This window comes from Phalacrocorax aristotelis, chromosome 2, assembly GCF_949628215.1.
Source record: "Phalacrocorax aristotelis chromosome 2, bGulAri2.1, whole genome shotgun sequence".
Lineage (NCBI taxonomy): Eukaryota > Metazoa > Chordata > Aves > Suliformes > Phalacrocoracidae > Phalacrocorax > Phalacrocorax aristotelis.
The window spans coordinates 88,216,564-88,234,446 of NC_134277.1; the positions used below are offsets into that span (position 1 = coordinate 88,216,564).

A 17,883-nucleotide genomic window follows, 5' to 3' on the forward strand; every position below is an offset into this window, starting at 1 on the left:
AGTGAGCAGAGATGGAATTAGGAAGGCAAAAGCTCAGCTGGTGCTCAAACTAGTGAGAGATAAGAAGAATAACATAAAACTTTCTGCAGGTACTTCTGTAGGAAGTGGAAGTACGAGAAAGACGTAGGCCTGCTGCTGAATAGGGTCATCAAGTTCATAAAAAATGGCACAGGAAAGGCTGAGGCACTCAGCCTGGCTTCACAGATAATGTCAGGGCCCGAAACTCTATGTCAAGAAGAAACGAGGAGGCAAATGGTGAACCACTGACAGCAGAGGAGGGTCAAGTGAGAGACCACCTGTACAAATTGGACAGGTACAACTCCTGTGTGACCTCATAGGATGCAATGGAGGGTGCTGAGAGAGTTGGCTGATAATCATCACTACTCCTTAATGTCTCTGAAGGGTCATGGAAGTAAGAGGAAATTCCATATATCTGGAAAAGAACAGATAATGTAGCCATCTACAAAAAGGGCAGAAAGGTAGATCCAGGAAACTACAGACCAGTCAGCCTTTTGTTTCTGGGAGAAAGTATCTAACTTGAGGAAGCATTTCCAGGCAGCTGAAGGGCATGTGAAGTTAGAATCGTTTTTGCTCCGTGAGGATCACCTTCTGCTTATCTACAGGGAATTTCATCTCCCACTTTGTGTCCTGTTTTTCAGGCTGTGAAAGCATCCTTCTAAAATTCTCTGTTGTCACCCTTCACCCTCACTGTCCTGCATAATTTTGTATTGTTGCCAAACGTGGTCACCCTGTTGTTCATTCCTTGTTTACAAGTCACTTATATATGTATTGAACAGTGTGGAACACGGAACCAGAACTTCACTGGTGGACATTCTCAACTGTGAAAATTTACCACTTATTTCTAGTCTGGACCTCCTATTTAAGAAAGTACTTATCCATACAGAAACACTCTGGATAGGTAGTTCATGTTTGGCAGTGTCCACTAATTATGTTCCATGTTATAGACTCCACTAATTTGCCTGATATGACTCTCTGGCTTACTGCTTTGTAGTCTTATAGATCTCCCCAGAAACTGGCATTGCATTCGATGTCTTCCTGTTCTCAGGTACTACATCTGTTTTAAGCTACGTATATTTTAGTACCTTCAGAACTCTTGAACGAATACCATCTGATCTTCCAACTTGTTACTGTTTGTTTTGTCAGTTTGTTTCACGACCTATTGTACAGTCAGTTCAATTTCAGGCAGATTCTCTGATAAGACTCCCTCAGTGAGTTCTTAGCATGGGAATTTCCCATGAAACGGCAAAAATCTTTCTGAAGCATTCATTTAGTTTCTCTTCAATGAACCCTTTTATATCCTCATCACCCAGTGGCTCTACAGACACTCCAGGCAGCTTCTTGCTCCTGATGCATTTGAAGAAAGATTTTTTTGTTTGCTTTGATGCCTTTGGCTATTTGTCCCTTAGAACCATATTGTGCTGTCTTGTGTTTTTATATTTAACCTGTCAGCATTTATGGTGCGTTTATTTTCTTCATTTGAAGATGATTTCAGCTTTCAGAAAGAGCATTTTTGTTTCTTTCTAACAACTTCCTTTGCCCTCCTGTTTAACTGTGCTAACTTTTTTGTTACATCTTAAGCTTTTCTTGATACAATGCATTGGCTCTGAGCTTCCAATATGGGGACATCGAATAGTTTCCATACTGCCTATGAGGACTTAACTCTTAGCTTTAAACAAAATCTTTTTTTTTTTTTGTTACATATTTTATCTTTCTATGTGGCTCATAACTGGCAGATTTTCTGCCTTCTGTAAGGATGTTAGATCTCAGCTGAGACTGACCACTTAGAGTAGCTTCTCAGCTGCAAGATGTCAAACCACCTTTTGTACATTACCTGAGACCAAGTGAAGAATCGAATCTTTTCTTGTGAGCGTCCTAAGCAGCTGTCTGTGATGGTGTCTGAAATTCAGTTAATGTGCCATGTTTTTCTGCTGTGTGATTTTTTTTTTTTTTTTTTTTTTTTTTGTCTGTACCAACTACAGGGGTAATCAAAGACAGAATCACAGAATGGCAGGGGTTGGAAGGGACCTCTGGAGATCATCTTGTCCAACCCCCCTGCTTGAGCAGGCACACCCAGAGCAGGGGGCACAGGAACGCGTCCAGGCGGGGTTTAAATGTCTCCAGGGAAGGAGGGTCCACAGCCTCCCTGGGCAGCCTGTGCCCCTGCTCTGGCACCCGCACAGGAAAGAAGTTTATTCTCATATTGAGGTGGAACTTCCTGTGTTCCAACTTGTGCCCATTGCCCCTGGTCCTGTTCTTGGGCACTGTTGAAAAGAGCCTAGTCCCATCCTCCTGACAGCCATGCTTTAGGTATTTGTAGGTATTGTTGAAACCCCCCCCTCAGTCTTCTCTTCTCCAGGCTGAACAAACCCAAGTCTCTCAGCCTTTCCTCATAAAGGAGATGCTCCAGTCCCCTGATCATCTTGGTAGCTCTCTGCTGGACTTGCTCAAGCAGCTCCCTGTCCTTCTTAAACTGGGGGGCCCAGAACTGGACACAGTACTCCAAATGTGGTCTCACTAGGACAGAGTAGAGGGGGAGGATAACCTCTCTTGGTCTGCTGGCCACACTCCATTTCATGCAGCCCAGAATATTGTTGGTCGTCTTGGACTCCCAGGACTATCACATTTTGTACTTCTATTTTAGAATATGTCTCTATCTTGATGGGCAGCCAGCACTGCTATCTCCGTACTGTGTTAACCCATATGTCAATGTGTAAAAGGTCTTTTTATTCAGTGAGATTATTTAATTTGATTCTAATATCTTTTCCTACCTTTGCCCATACTAAAAATGTTATCCTGAACTGCGTGTTTCTTACCTATTTGTTTTCAAACAGGTAATTTTTAGACTGTAATTTCATTATGAAAACCTTTCCACTTTGTTCAAAAGATGAGCTATTCATACCAGAAACTGGGAGAATGAGATCATAATGATACTTCTTAAAACTAACATTTTCATTACTAATTGCTTTTCTCTTTCATAAGGAACATATGAATCTGTTGGGAATTTCCTTAATCTGATGTACTTCTGCAGGGTGGCCAGAAAACAAATGAATTGCCTAATTATTTTACTAGTTCTCCTCTTCATAATAAAAGAGGAAAGATTCAAAAGCATAGTTTGGGCTATGAAAGTTAACTGCTACTGCCATAGAATCATCTGTGCAAGAAAATGTGCAAATCTCAAGGGTTTACAGTTCTTGAGTTCAAATTTTTTAGCCCATGCTGTTTGAAAGACTGCTTTTTTTTCCTTAATAATAGTAGAAATGGCCTCAATCTGCATCAGGGGATGTTTAGATTGGAGATTAGGAAAAAGGTTTTTGCTGGAAGAGTGGTCAGGCATTGGAACAGGCTGCCCAGAGAGGTGGTGGAGTCACCATCCCTGGAGGTGTTCAAAAACCGTGTAGACATGGGACTTCGGGACATAGTTTAGGAAGCATGGTGGTGTTGGGTTGACGGCTGGACTTGGTGATCCTAGAGATCTTTTCCAATCTTAATAATTCTATGATTCTATGTAATAACTGAAGTATTTGACCAATCAATGTACTGTCTGCTAGAATAATAAATTTTTTTGTTTACTAACTTCCCTGTATTTGTGCTGAATGTCCTTATGGTCTCATTGTAATCCTCTCTTTCTTTGAAAGTCCATCCACACTTGGTGTAGCAAACTGAGTCTTGCAAGTATACAGAATATCAAGCTTCTATGTTGTTAGTTGTAAGGCAAGAAAAAACAAAATCCTATAGGATCCATTTGAATCCCTTACTAACATGCTAATGACTAGTCCTTTAATAGTTAACTCATGGCAATATTCAGATCTAGTTTTCTAATTAATTCAGAGATTCAAGGATAATTTCCAATTATGGAGTCTGTTGTTGGATATGCTGCACTGACAGTCTATGTATGGATTGAGAAATCAGTCTTTCTTACAAGGCAAGGAAAATCAAAAGATAAAATTGTTTACCAGGATTATTTCTCCAATGGAAGCAGGAGAAGAGGAAGGGACTAGATGTCTCTAATCTCTTAGACCATTCTGGACAAGTGTAAAGGTAATGATTTTTAATGCTAGCTCTCCATCTGTACGCAATGCCTAGGGTGACGTGTATCTTAAACTGTGGAAGGGAGAACTACTTTAGAGATGTATAAATAGGGAACTGGAGAACCCCATGACTAAAATGTTGGAGGGGACCTTAGATCTGTAAACATGTAGATAGACTGCACAAAAAGTGTGGTGTGTTATTGGTATCCACATAGGTTGGTGTGAATACTGACACCTCTGTATCTGTTGCTAACATCTCGGTGTAATGCCCATCAGATCATGGATCAGATCAGATAAAAAAGGGAGGCTAGAAGCTGAACATGTTGTCAGAATCAAAACAGGTTTTCTCAGTGCTTCAATGTCTAGAACATTTTTAGAGGTTTCACTTTTTGAAACCACGTTGTTTCACTTCCGTAGCTTTTCACGTCTTTAAACCCTACCAATATTTTTTACATCATAATAAAGCATCTTCCAGCTGCAAGAGGAGTGTTGCTTTTTTCAGAACAAAATTATCCTACAGATATGTATTGGAAAAATCAAGGCAAAAGGCATCAGTCCACAGTTCTGTCTATTATATTAGGTTTGCTGAATATGCAAAGTCAGGCTCCAAAAACTGCTACTGTAAATGGAATTACCCTTTTCTACTTAGATGTAATAAATCTTTGTGCCTGGACAACTGAGAAGTAAATGAGAATTACAAACTTGGGCCAGTGTAATGCTGAAGAGTTAGGCTCTGTTACTAAAGTCCAGCTCAGTTTCTCTCACTGCCCTTAGAGAAGATCCACCATCTCTGAGGTTTTGTTTTGCTCCTACATTGAGCTTTACAGTAAACAACAGCCCTAAAACAAGGCAAAACTAGTGAGTTAGAAAGTCAATTTATCCTACATCCTCCTTAAATTGCTGCTGCAGAGGGTGGAGAAGCAAAAGTATGAGATTAGAAAGCTCTTAGTAGTTTTAGTCCTGTCCTAACACTCTGTGTTGGGTTTATGTGGCAAAGTTTTGGTAGCAGGGGGGATACAGGGGTGGCTTCTATAAGAAGCTGCCAGAAGCTTCCCCCATGTCTGACAGAGCCGGTGCCAGCTGGCTCCAAGATGGACCACTGCTGGCCAAGGCTGAGCCCATCAGCGACAGTGCCTGTAGGATAACAGATTTAAGAAGGGGGGGAGCGGCCAGAGAGAGGAGTGAGAATATGTGAGAGGAACAGCCCTGCAGACACCAAGGTCAGTAAAGGAGGGGAGGTGGTGCTCAGGGTGCCAGAGCAGAGATTCCCCTGCAGCCTGTGGTGATGACCATGGTGAGGGAGACTGTCCTCCGGCAGCCCATGATGGTCCATGGTGGAGCAGATACCCACCTGCAGCCCATGGAGGACCCCACACCAGAGCAGGTGGATGTGCCCAAAAGAGGCTGCTGTGACAGAAGTGGCAGAGACAATGTGTGATGAACTGACCCCTACCCCCATTCCCCATCCCCCTGTGCCGCTTGCGGAGAGGAGGTAGAGAAATTGGGAGTGAGGTTGAGCCAGGGAGGAAGGGGGGGTGGAGGGAAAGTGATTTACAATTTGGTTTTTATTTTCTCATTACCTTACTCTGATTTGATTGGTAATAAATTGAACTGATTTCCCCAGGTCAAATCTGTTTTGCCTGTGATGGTAATTGCTGAGTGATCTCTCCCTGCCCTTATTTTGACCCACAAGCCTTCTGTTATATTTTTCTCTGCCCTGTCCAGTTGAGGAGGGGAGTGATAGAGCGGCTTTAGGTGGGCACCTGGCATCCAACCAGGGTCAACCCACCACACAATCCAAGGCATTTACTTAGACTTTATTACTTTGGGGGCTGAAGTAGTTTGCATGTGAGGAAGTGGAGCAGCAGAGCAGTGATGGTGGATGATAAAACATTGGGAGTGTTGGCAAGGGATGCAATAACTAGTGAGAAGTAGAAGAAAGGAGTGAGCTAAAAGGCTAAAGCTGAATATAAAACAGAGAGGGAAAAAATGGGATAAAAAAGGATCAGGCAATTTATAACAGAAAAATGGAGATAATTTGAATAACTTTGGTGATTGTACTGGAGAAGAAATAACACAATTTCCCTCAGAACAGAAGTCCAGGCAATTGGGCAGTGTGCCTTCAAAGAGCAAGGCTTGCCTATAACTCACAGAGGAACAGGGCAGTGTGCCTGGAGAGCTGAAATATGCAATGAATGCAGTTGTGACCTGATTTGTATCAGGGTCCTAAAAATAGAAAATAAAATAGGGTCTGATTTCTATAAAAGTTGTTAAAGGCATGAAAGGGACTTCTTTGAAGTAATCTTACATGAAAAAGAAGGAATCATTTATTTTTAAACACCATAATCAACGAAACTATTTCTTTACCCCATTAATAATCCATATGCATAATAGCCCAGATGCCGTGCTAATCTCTCGTAAAGAAGCATGGGATTGCTGTAACCCTCAGATCAGGTGAGGGAATAAGCTAGAGAAATACAGGTTCAGGCTGATAAAATACTAGCACTTACATCAAGTCAGATGTGTCTTTATGTACACGCAATGATGGTCAGAGATTTGATAGCCACTGCTCTCTAATCCACAATACAGATTGGCATAAAGGCTTGGAAAATTTTCCAGAACTCATCAGTTCTGGGATTATGGAAGAACTAGGTTAAAAGAGACCTCTGGAGGTCTACCCCAAACAGGTCTAGCTTCACTGCTAGATCAGATGTACGGCTGGATTTCAAAATCTTCAAGAATGGGATTCTACAATCTACCTGGGCAACCTGTTCCAGTGTTTGACCACCGTTGCTGTGTTGCTTGGTTTTGGGGTTTGAGGGTTTTTCGTTTGTTTGTGAGTTTTTTCCTTATATCCAGGCAGAACTTACCTCATTGCAACTTGATACAGTTGCCTTTGTCTACTTGCTGTATACCTCTGACAAGGGCCATGTGATGTCTTCACTATACTCCCCCAGTAAGAAGTACAGGTCTGCAATTAGATCCTTCCTAGACCTTCTCTCCTCTATGCTAAACAAACCAAATTCCTTTAGCTTCTTCTTGTACAACATATGCTTCAATCCTCTAACTGTCTTTGTGGCCCTCTGGTGGACTTGCTTCAAAATCTTGTAATGTCTCTTCTCCTGGTGGCCAAAACCAGGCACTGTACTCAAAATGCAGCTTCAGGGGTACCAAATAAAAGGGAACTATTACTTCCTCCTTCTGCTAGCAGCTCTCTTGCTAGCGCAACGAAACAACTGGTTGGCCATCATCACTGCAGGACTGCTGAGTCACAACTTCTCGTCAACCAGACTCCCAGGTCCTTTTTGTGGAGATGCTGTACTGTTACATGGGATTCCATCCTCCATGCAGGACTTTTCATTTTTCTTTCTTGAACTTCATGACACTATCATTGGCCTGCACCTCCAACTTGTCGACGTTCCCCTGAATGCTAGTCCTGCCCTCCAATGTATGAATTGCCTCCTTCAGGTTGATGTTACCTGGAAATGTACCATTGCATATACGTGCAGTCATAGCTGTTAACAAGTGTGTTTTGTTTTGTTTTAAAAAACAAAACAAAACAAACAACAAACACTTAATTCTTTTTTAGCCTCCATTAAGATCCTGCAACAACATATCTACCGCTGAGTTTCTGCCGCCTCTCTGCTCATCTGACTATTACCTTGTTGTGAACTTTTTCCCTCATCCCCATGTTATTCAGTGAAAGGGAAGAATGAAACAATCCAGTGAAAAAGGATACGAACAGTACAAGTGAAAACACAGTCAAACAATGGTGAAACTAGACAAGCTGGAAGAATCAAATGGTACATTGTAAAGGCTAGTTTTGAAGTTCCTGAACAACACTGAGCGTCAGATGGATAGGGACATTGCTAGTGATGTTTTTATCCTGTTTCAAAACATCAAGACGCTCTGTTTTCCTTTAGTTACAGGGTGGACTGTCAGGCCTGGTTTGTGTCGATGCTGTCCCTAGATTTCAGTCAAGTTAAACTTCCCTAGATTTTGCTGTTTTCTTCAGGAAGTATGAGTGTCCTCAGCTGCTCATGTATGTCTGGTATGATAGGTTAAGAACAGTTTATTACCAACACCACTCTTAAGTAATGGCATTTACTTGACGTTTATAGATGTGCATTATATACAAGTATGCATGATGCCGTAGGATGTGCGTAGCAGTATACAAATATTACTTGTGACGTTAACTGAGGTGCAGTTTTACTTGTTTAATAGGTTACAACAAGAGTGTGCCAGTGTTGTACATTTCTACAGCTTATGTACTTTAGGAAGTTCTGTGGTCTCTAAGATATTCCTGTGAAAGACTTCAATCCAGGAGACGATTTATTTGTTTGTGTAGCTGTAATCAGGCTTTCTCTATTCATCTCACCAGGGATTCCCAGCCTTACCTCAGTGCTGTTATTTGTCTGTATTTGAAGATTCAAACGATCATCAGTGCACCAATTTGTTTTTATATAGCTTATTTACAGTCAAAAGCTGAACGTTTTTCCTCTTCTAATGTTATGACCTTAAGATTCTTGGGAATTCAATAAATCCACAAAGCTGTTCAGCCTAAATTTAGATATATTGGTTTTTTTGTATTAGCTGCTTTTTACTATCTCTACTGATTTTTCTGTGTCTTTTGCTCAGCATCAACACACATCTCTCTGTGAAAGGACTGAAGGATTGCTTTAAGATTGTAAAGGACAGTGTAAAGTGAGATCAAGTCTTAATATCAGCCAAATTTCTTTGGACCTGTTTTACCCCTCCCAATATCCAAATGGGTCAATACAGACCACCCAGCAGATACAAAGCATAAAATAACCAAATAACCTCTTACTTGGTGTGCTGTGAGTTCAGGAGTTCATAATCTGTCTGTAGGCTGTGAAGATTTCCATCAGGCTTATTCAGCTTCTGGACCACTGTGAAACGTATGACCTGACTCAAGTCTTATTTAATGCTTGAAGTTTTGGTGGCTGCAGAGGGTAGATAAAATATAAATCTTATACTACAGAGGCAAATGGTCCAAATGCCATCTATGGAATAATGAATATTTTTTACAAAAACCTCGTGGTAGTGGACAAATAAAATTTTTAAACATAAATTGCTTCAGGCCCTAGGAGATCTAAACACCTTTTATCACTTAGAATCATAGAAGGGACCCACAAGGATCATCAAGTCCAGCTCCTGTCCCTGCACAGGACAACCCCAAATTCACACCAAATCTCTGAGGGCGTTGTCCAAGTGCTTCTTGAATAGCGTCAGGCTTGGTGATGTGCCTGCCTCCCTGGGGAGCCTGTTCCAGTGCTCCAGCACCCTCTGGGTGAAGAACCTTTTCCTAATACCCAACCTAAACCTCCCCTGGCACATCTTCCTGCCATTCCCTTGGGTCCTGTCATCTGTCACCAGAGAGAAGAGATCAGCGCCTGCCCCTCCTCCTCCCCGTGTGAGGAAGCTGCAGACCTTGATGAGGTCTTCCCTCAGTCTCCTCTTCTCCAGGCTGAACAAACCAATGACTTTAGCCACTCCTCATACGGTTTCCCCTCTAAACCCTTCACCAACTTCGTGGCCCTCCTCTGGACACTCTCTAGTAGCTTCATATCATTAATGTACTGTGGTGCCCCAAACATTCAAAACATTTTCATAAAATTCTCATGAAGTTCCTCCCTTTTCAAGCTTCTCTCTAGAATGATTTTTCTGGATTACTCTCATCATGATCTCTAATCTTTCTGTTGATTTACCACTCCCTCACCCTTTATGGTACTAAATGCTAAGGACTGCCAGACTGGTCATTTCACTTTGCAGTGCCTTTGTGTGTGCTCTTGCTTTGGCATTATTGCTCTTTGTAGCATGGTCCATGAAGCTGCACTTGACATGGAATTACTTAAATTAATTTTGATGTTGCAGTGTAGTTTCTGCAGTTCTTCATTCTGCAATTGTCTTGACAACAGATTTGCATAATCAGTGGGTAAGAATTTGTTTTTAATTTTGATGTTCCGATTAGCTTGATGCAGATAAATAATGGAAAGTTGTGAAAATAACACAACATAGCATGAACTGGTGAAAATGATTGTAAACAGAACAAATAAGACAAATGATGGAGTTGGGTTCAGTGGTTATTTTTATCAAATGTAAGCAAATACTATTTCTAGTTTCTGTCTTCTTGCACTGTGACAGCTGCTTGAAATCTAAACATATGGATTTATTCAAATATTAGTCACTCTCACTGGTTCCCAAACAAAGAAAAGAAAGCTTATTTATTTGTTTTCTGCCTGGGATTCTTGATATGGAGGGATAGCAGACTCTACTGACTCTTACTTGAATTCTTGTTTTCTTCTTTCGTTCCAAAGGCAACCCTGTGGACCTGCACTTTTGTCATCACACGAGGGAATATTTAACACAGTTGTTTGTTAAATTTAATGTAGAGGATAATTCTGAGGTAATAATTGTTTGGCTCTACCCCTTCACATATCCCTCCCCCCACCTCTTCCATCTCCTTCCTTCTATCCCTAACTTCTGATGGTACCTGACAGAAGAAAATTAAGGGAGAAATAGCAGCAATTAATTCAAGCTAGTAATGAAGTTACTGTTCACATATTTTAGCCATTTTCATGCATTAGAAACCCAACGTTTTTTTCTTAAGTGATCCAGCACATCTTTGCTTCCTGCTTGAGGAGGAACATACACACAACTGTCCTTTTCCAGTCATGTCTGCAGGGCAGGACTTAAATAATGTGAGCAGTGAAACCAGAAAACTAATTTCTACACCTTATGAAGAGCAGAGTTCCCTCGGTAAGGGACCAATTATTGAGAGACAGAAAGAGGCTGCTTAAACTGATCATTTTAGGGCATTTGCTAGAGTGCCAATTTGTGTAGTGGGACTAAAAGAGATTAGTGGAGAGTGAGTCATGAAGCATGCTAGGAAATGAAAGAAAGATGGAATGCAGAAGAGAACAGAAAGGAGTAAGTAGGTAAGAAATATGAATGAAAGTGTCTGGAAGGTAGTCAACCAGAGTCATTAACTGAAGGAATACAAAGCATAGAAAATGTATGAGAAGATATACAATGTAGATAGCAGAAAAAAAAGAAAAAGGCAAAATACTATTTACTTTTAAAGTTTTTCAATAAAATAGGTTTGGGGGCATTTCTGTATTTACTTGACTTGGGATAGCATGGACAAAAGGGAGCTGGAGAGAGGTTGTTTGCACACCTACTAGAGTAAAAGGACTCAGTGAGCTGCAGTTGTCTGTCTGGGAGAAGACAAATGACAGTGTGGACAGTTGGAAGCATTAGCTCCCAAGTCCTTGATTCTTATGTTCTCTTAGTAATGTTATGAGGACAGCTGCGTCTCCTCACTAGGTGGGTTAAAAACGTGCCCTCTGCTAGGCCGTGGCAAAGAACATGTCTGACTTGCCTCACCTGGGATGGTGGGAACTGAAGCTGGCTGGATGAAAACGTATGCTAAGCATCAAAATGTGCATTGATAGCATTGTCATGATAGAATCAAGTAACTTTAAAAATGCAGTGGAACACAGTAGCTGTTAAAGCTTTTGCCTTTATTTTGAAAGTAATCTTTAATGCTCTGTTTGGTTTTGTTTGGAATTATATACTATCAAAATTTCTCAGTCCTTACATGCTTAGTAATCTTTCTGCTACAATCCTTTCTGCATTAAGGGTATTATTCTATGCAAACAAGGCCAGGATTTGAATAATAATTCTTGGAAAGTTGATGAACGGTCTCTTCAGCTTTTCAGACAATTGGTTCTACTAGGTGAGAGGCAAATGCTCTCTGTGAAGGAGGTGTATATGAAATAGGTGATTATTATTAGGTGATTTTTAATAGTCCTATTTACAAACATTGATGAAAAAGACATTTCTGAGTACTACAAAAAAGTTCAGAAAATATTATTAACTGTGATTACTAACTCACTATTAACATTCAGTGAACAGTGATGTTTAGCTCTTTACATCAGTCTGACTCTTGATAGTATTCTTGTACTTCAGATAGTTTTGGTTGTAATAATGAATAAGGAGTTAAGTAGGCTTTGTCAAATAGTCAGTGGCCATTTAAGTATACAGCGGCTATTTCATGCTGTACACAACCTGCATGGACTTACCCCCTTACTCGTAGTGCAGGACAGAAGTTATTCCATGCCAATAACAAGCGAAACAAAGAGGACTGTTCCATCTGAATTAGGTAAAACAACCACCAGCCATTTCTGTCTTCCATTTCAGTTATCGTTTGTCTTGTTTCAGAGATTTGAAAATTTTAATGCCTCCATTTACCCTTGGCTTCTTGGTCAGAAGTTTTAGGTAGCAGATAGGATGAAGACTTTTGAACCCTTCTCTCTACTTATACCACTTCGTCCTTTCTCTCAAATACAGAGTTCTTCCATGGCCCTTGCTGGTCCATAAGTTGTGACCCAAGCAATTTCCAGCGCTGTTTTTCTGCTGGGCAAGACATTGTTGGGGAGTTACTTAACGGACTCTCTCCCACGCCTCTGCATTACATGGAGGTCTTTTTTGAAAAAGGAGAGGGAGAAAGAGGTAATGGGTGCATTTGTGAGGACACAGGAATAGTTTAACAAGTGGATTCTCAAAATATTTCTCCTTCAACAAAGCAAAAAAAAACCCAGAGGCATGCAGCTGTTTCTGTTTACCTGTGAAAAAGACTTAATGTAACTATGACCAAAATGAAGGGGCAGCAACATTTGGCAAATTTACAACAAACATAATTCCCTAAAAGTGTTTCAATTTGATAAAACTACTGCTACGATATGTGGGAAATATAGCTCTTCAGGGAATAGAGGGATTTACTTGTATTGGTTTTGCTTCTTCATTTTTTTTAAATTAAAAAAAATAATCTCTTGTGTATAAAACCAAAAACTCTTTAGAAGTGCATTTGTAAGCTTTGTGGATAAATCTTATCTGGTGGAACTGGATTGGCTTCCTTGACAGAATAAAAAGAAATACATTAAATTAGCGGTAGGCTTTTTAACAAGGCTTTTGTCCATAACTACTTGAGTTTCTCTTCTGCGCATCATTAAATGTGGAAATTAAACTGTATTTAATCCATAAAAACACACCTTCAATTTAGTTTATTTCATACGTGTGTACTGTGATGATTGTCTCTGTGAGTACAAAAGCTTTTGTCACCACATGATCATCAGCAGAACTTTGCATCTTTTTTTAAGTAACACAAATTATTTTCATTTGTGATCACACTTAGATCAGCTTGTTAGGAACACTTTTGTATACTACTAAGACATGTATATGAACTATGAGTGATTTTTATGTAGGCCTAAACTGTTTAATGTATTTGGAAATTCCACTCCTGATAAACTGGCTCATTCCATGACATATATCATTAGAGTGAATGAAGGAACGAGTAGGTGTTACCACAAAAATGTGAACTGCAGATGTGTTTAAAAAGACACCCCCCCCCCCTTCTATAAGATATTATACTAATAGTTGTTTCACAAATTATAATTTTATGTACTGAAGTTCCTTCTTAATCACAAGAGAAGTCAAAACAAATGGTTTATTTTTTCAGGAACTGCAGTTTGAGAGACTGACTCGAGAACTTGAGGCAGAACGTCAGATTGTAGCTAGCCAGCTGGAGAGATGTAAGCTTGGATCAGAAACTGGAAGCATGAGCAGCATTAGGTAATGTACAAATTGTTTATTTCTTTGTAATGTAATGAGTTTTGTCACTGTTATGAATTACCACTGAGAACAAGAATGATCATCATCTTGTAAAAAAATTATACACCAGGGAGCGTAGGATTTCGGTACAGTTTGAAAATTTGCATTTTGATCTGCTTTTTAAAAAGAAAATTTCAAGAAGAGGCTTAATTCCATGCATTTGGTATCTGCTTTGTCCAGTAACAAAATAGTAGTCATATTTGGAATTCATTGATTTGCTGTAGACTAAATGGATTAAAAGCAAAACTCCTGTTTCCACTATCAATACAGCTGTAATTTTCAGCAAGAGCTTTTTACCATCATATTTGCAGCGATATATTGGTAAGTTGTGTGAACCTGTTTTATCATGATTTCATCATTCAAGGTATTAAAAGCTTTAGAGAGAATTACTTAAAGCTGCTGACCTGACATCAAAACATAATGATAAGATATGAGTAGCTGTCTTTTTTTAAACATTGGCTTTCTTTAATTTAAGAAATTGTTCTGGTACGTTATTTGGATGGTGGTGAGATTATTTAAGAATTTGTATCAAAAACAAGCTGATCTCTTAGTCAGTTTGGTGCGAGTAAAGATTTTGTAGTTTTGAGCTTCTTGATACTAGTTTCTTTGTTTTCTCAGGTGAACCTGATAAACAAAAGGTGATGGTATTTTTGAGTTTCAAGGATCAAGGAGAAAATATATGTCGCATAGACATATCTTCTGTTTTTATCGTTGGAAATATTAAGTGTAATACCTTTTGAATACATCAGATTAATGCCAAGCTTAGTGCCAAGTTTTATGTGATACTTGGAGAAAAACTGCAAAAAATATCTGGCAGTACTGCAAGCAACTCTTCTTCAGTTTAAGCATTTCAGACTACACTTCAATCAAATAAATGATTGTTTTCCATGATAAGTAGGAAGTAATTATTCAGTAGAATGCCAAAGATGCAACAAAAATACTGAATGTAACAGTTCAATGTAAATGACAGAAGTCAGAAGAATCTTCCACTAATTCAGCAAAGCTGTACATGAAATTGACTTAAATATAAACATTCTTAATAAATCAAGTGAGTAATAACTCCCTAAGATAAAATCTTAATTTATTCTATATAATCTTCCCCAGCAACTAGACTTATGTTAACATTAGAGAAACTATTTTACTTAGAATTATTTAAGCACAGAGTAAGTAATATTTGGCAATGCAGTACAGTACTATATTTGTACCTTTAGTGCACTCCCCCAGCACTTTAAATAAGTATGGTATGACTGCATTTCAGAAAAGCTTTCTGAACTATGTTTGAATAATACTATTATTTTAGGATTATTCCAGCCAGTGATATGGAGGTTGGGAAATTTCTTGTTTGGAAGGAAACGTTTTCTTGGTGAACTTCTTTCCTATTGGTAAAGTTATATTTTTGAGTCATCAGTGGTTTGAAGGTCACTCAGCTCTTTCTCAAGAGAATCCAGTTATTTGAGAAGTTTAATATTTTGACTGCTAATCTGTGTGGGGAATAAACTAGTACCTAGAATAACTGAGGAGATTTTGTGCAAATTTTTGACATCTGTAATTTGCCCCAGAAATGTTTTACATATGAGAGGTTAAAATTTCTAGTGTTTCAACTAAAAATATATTTTAAAAATACTTGAAATACTGTTGTCCAGAAGATAACATTGAAAGCTTACAATAAGATAGCTGTTCTTAGACTTGGCAAGTGATTTAAAAAGCAAATAAATAATAATCCTATATTAGTTTGTGTTGGGTCATTGTTTCTCCCGTATGTATTAAATGAGCTTTGATTTTCTGTTAGTCTTAAAAATACTAAATTGTTACGTGAGGGGTTAGAATTAACACGAATATTAAGTGAAGTTAAATATCAGACTGACTGCTGTACTGGCTCATCTAGATTTGAGAATATTCCTTTGACATAGTATAGTGAGACAAAGGCTTGGAAGATAAAGAATTATGTAGTGAAATAGTATGTGTTAAGAAAAAAAGTATCTGATTTCTGAAAGTCTTTTGGAGTCTGGAGGAGCAGAAAAGGCTTGCTTAAACATACTTTTTGTCATAGATATGACCCCCTGTGAAGCTAAGCTTTTTAGACATACCTGCTTTAAAACAAGGTAATTAATTTTGTGGCAAATAAGTTTCTTACCAATACAGAGTAATTTGAAGACCTTGCTATGTTAATTTTATTCAACTACTGAATAATTAAGTAATTGTTTTAAGCATGCTTTTCTGGCAGAACACAAACTAAAATCAGAACTTAGAGCTGTTATTACTAAGCTTTTGTAGGTAAAGAGCTTTTTAAAACAATCTTTAAATCAATTACATTTATTTTAAACACTGTCATTATTCAAAGTGAAATCCTACCTATAAGTCTGCAGTAGAAGTGAATATACATTCTTCAGTGATGTCACTGTTTTCTGATGACACCTAGGTTTATTATTCAGTTGTGTTTCCTTATCAAGGAATAATCAGACTGGACTGATTGTAATCAGCATATTTTAATATTGGGAAGTTTGATTCCCCCCCCCCCCTTAAAGTAATTCACTCAAAATATCTAAAAGGAATTTTCGTTATTAGTATTTTTTACCTATATCTGTTAGTACTCAAGTATCTAAAACTAGTACATGGAACAGCTATCCCTATTTGCAATTTTAGTCAGGCTAAAACAGCTTACAGTGGTGTTTTCTGCCGTATCTGGGTCTAATATCTTAAAACAACTGCAGATATGCACAAGAAGTACTTACAGCGTCCTTCATCGTGGAGATACCAGGCAAATCGATCTCAGCTCTACCTCCTTGGGATAGTAGTTTCACAGAGTCTTCCTAAATGTCTTAAGGTTGTGCCCTTGCAACCAGGTTTTTAGGAACATGCTAAAGGGCTCTTATGTCTAGCTTCAGTTTTGCTTTCTGTACTCATCTTGCACATTTGATGCTTGGCTGTAGGAGTTGTGTATCCAGCTGTACTGTGAAGCTCCATGTGGTAAAATTTTCAGTCCTTAAGGACTTTCTGTATAACCTTTCCTTGTCATGGAAATCAGGATCTAGAAAGTAGCGTGAGGTGAATTTGCACAACGCAACTCTGCACAAAATTATGCAGCCTAGATCCCTAACAGGAATCGCTGGTATAGCTTGATAGCTCAGATTGATCAAGCCTGGTGAGAGGCAGGTCTAAGTAGGCAGGAAGAATGGCATCTGTAGTTTCTGTGATACAAAGTGATATCTCTGTAGTGTAGTTTGCCTGTAGATGTTCCAGGTTGTTCAGAAGAGATTGGATTAGCTGGAACTGACGGCCCTATCCAAAGCTCTGATTGTGACAAGTCTTGCTTAACTGAAGGGACACAAACACTCATTCTTGCACAGCACCATTCGCTGACCTTGAAGAATCGATTTTGGGCATGTGAGGAAACACCATAGCTTTAATAGTGTTCATAATTTTTGTGCCTACCTATCTCACAGCTGGGCCCCATCAAAATACCCTAAATAAATTTTCTTTGTCAGCTCCTTGATCAGTAGTCATTTTTTGAGAGGGTTAGCGGACCATATTCACTAGGAATTGTACCAAAAGGACATGAGTGCCTTCTCTTCAGGAACAGGTTCTTGCCTGTGAATCAAAGGGGGAATCAATGGCTTCTGATAAAGCCAGGTAAAATGCGTAGACCATGAAGTAGGACAAAACTTAGGGAACTCTTCCATGCCACAGTGTTCCCCTGTTGGCAAACTCTGAGCTGTTCAATACTCAGCCTGCTGAGTATTAAAATTTCATCTTGCATTACATAAGGAGCCAAGTGATGTTCTATACTGCTCCATCCCTTTGGCTAGGTGCTTATTCCTCCTGGGCCAGATCCATCAGTCTGTCACTCCCTTTTGTACAGAGGGCAATTAGATGCCTGCATATCTTTGGGGTCTTCAGTCTCTGATAATTTTAAGCACATATTCATGTATTTCAAACTCCTGAATTTCCCATGACCATATCATGTAGTTCCTCAAAACAAAAGCTGATTAAAATGAGAGTGGTTTTTATTTTCCTTGCAGAGATTAAAACAAAATCTCTGAGGCACTTTGAAGACTCAGACACATTTTTTTCATGTTTTCTTTTGAAAGAATTCAGACAAAATAGTGCCACAGAATGGAAAGACTGAACAAGCAAGAAAATA

At 39.1% G+C, this 17,883-nt stretch overlaps 1 protein-coding gene across 8 annotated transcripts in view; it reads left to right on the top strand.

Annotated features, from left to right (window-relative positions):
• The window catches only part of CTNND2 (catenin delta 2), a 686,661-nt gene that overhangs the window by 249,453 nt on the left and 419,325 nt on the right, over nucleotides 1–17,883 (top strand). For 7 of the 8 annotated variants that reach the window (XM_075084268.1, XM_075084265.1, XM_075084267.1 and 4 more), the window contains one exon: nucleotides 13,591–13,703. In XM_075084268.1, the coding sequence (XP_074940369.1) occupies nucleotides 13,591–13,703 (113 nt within the window). Of the gene's footprint in view, nucleotides 1–10,390; nucleotides 10,477–13,590; nucleotides 13,704–17,883 lie in introns of those variants that run through there. The other variant, XM_075084270.1, reaches the window with a different exon arrangement.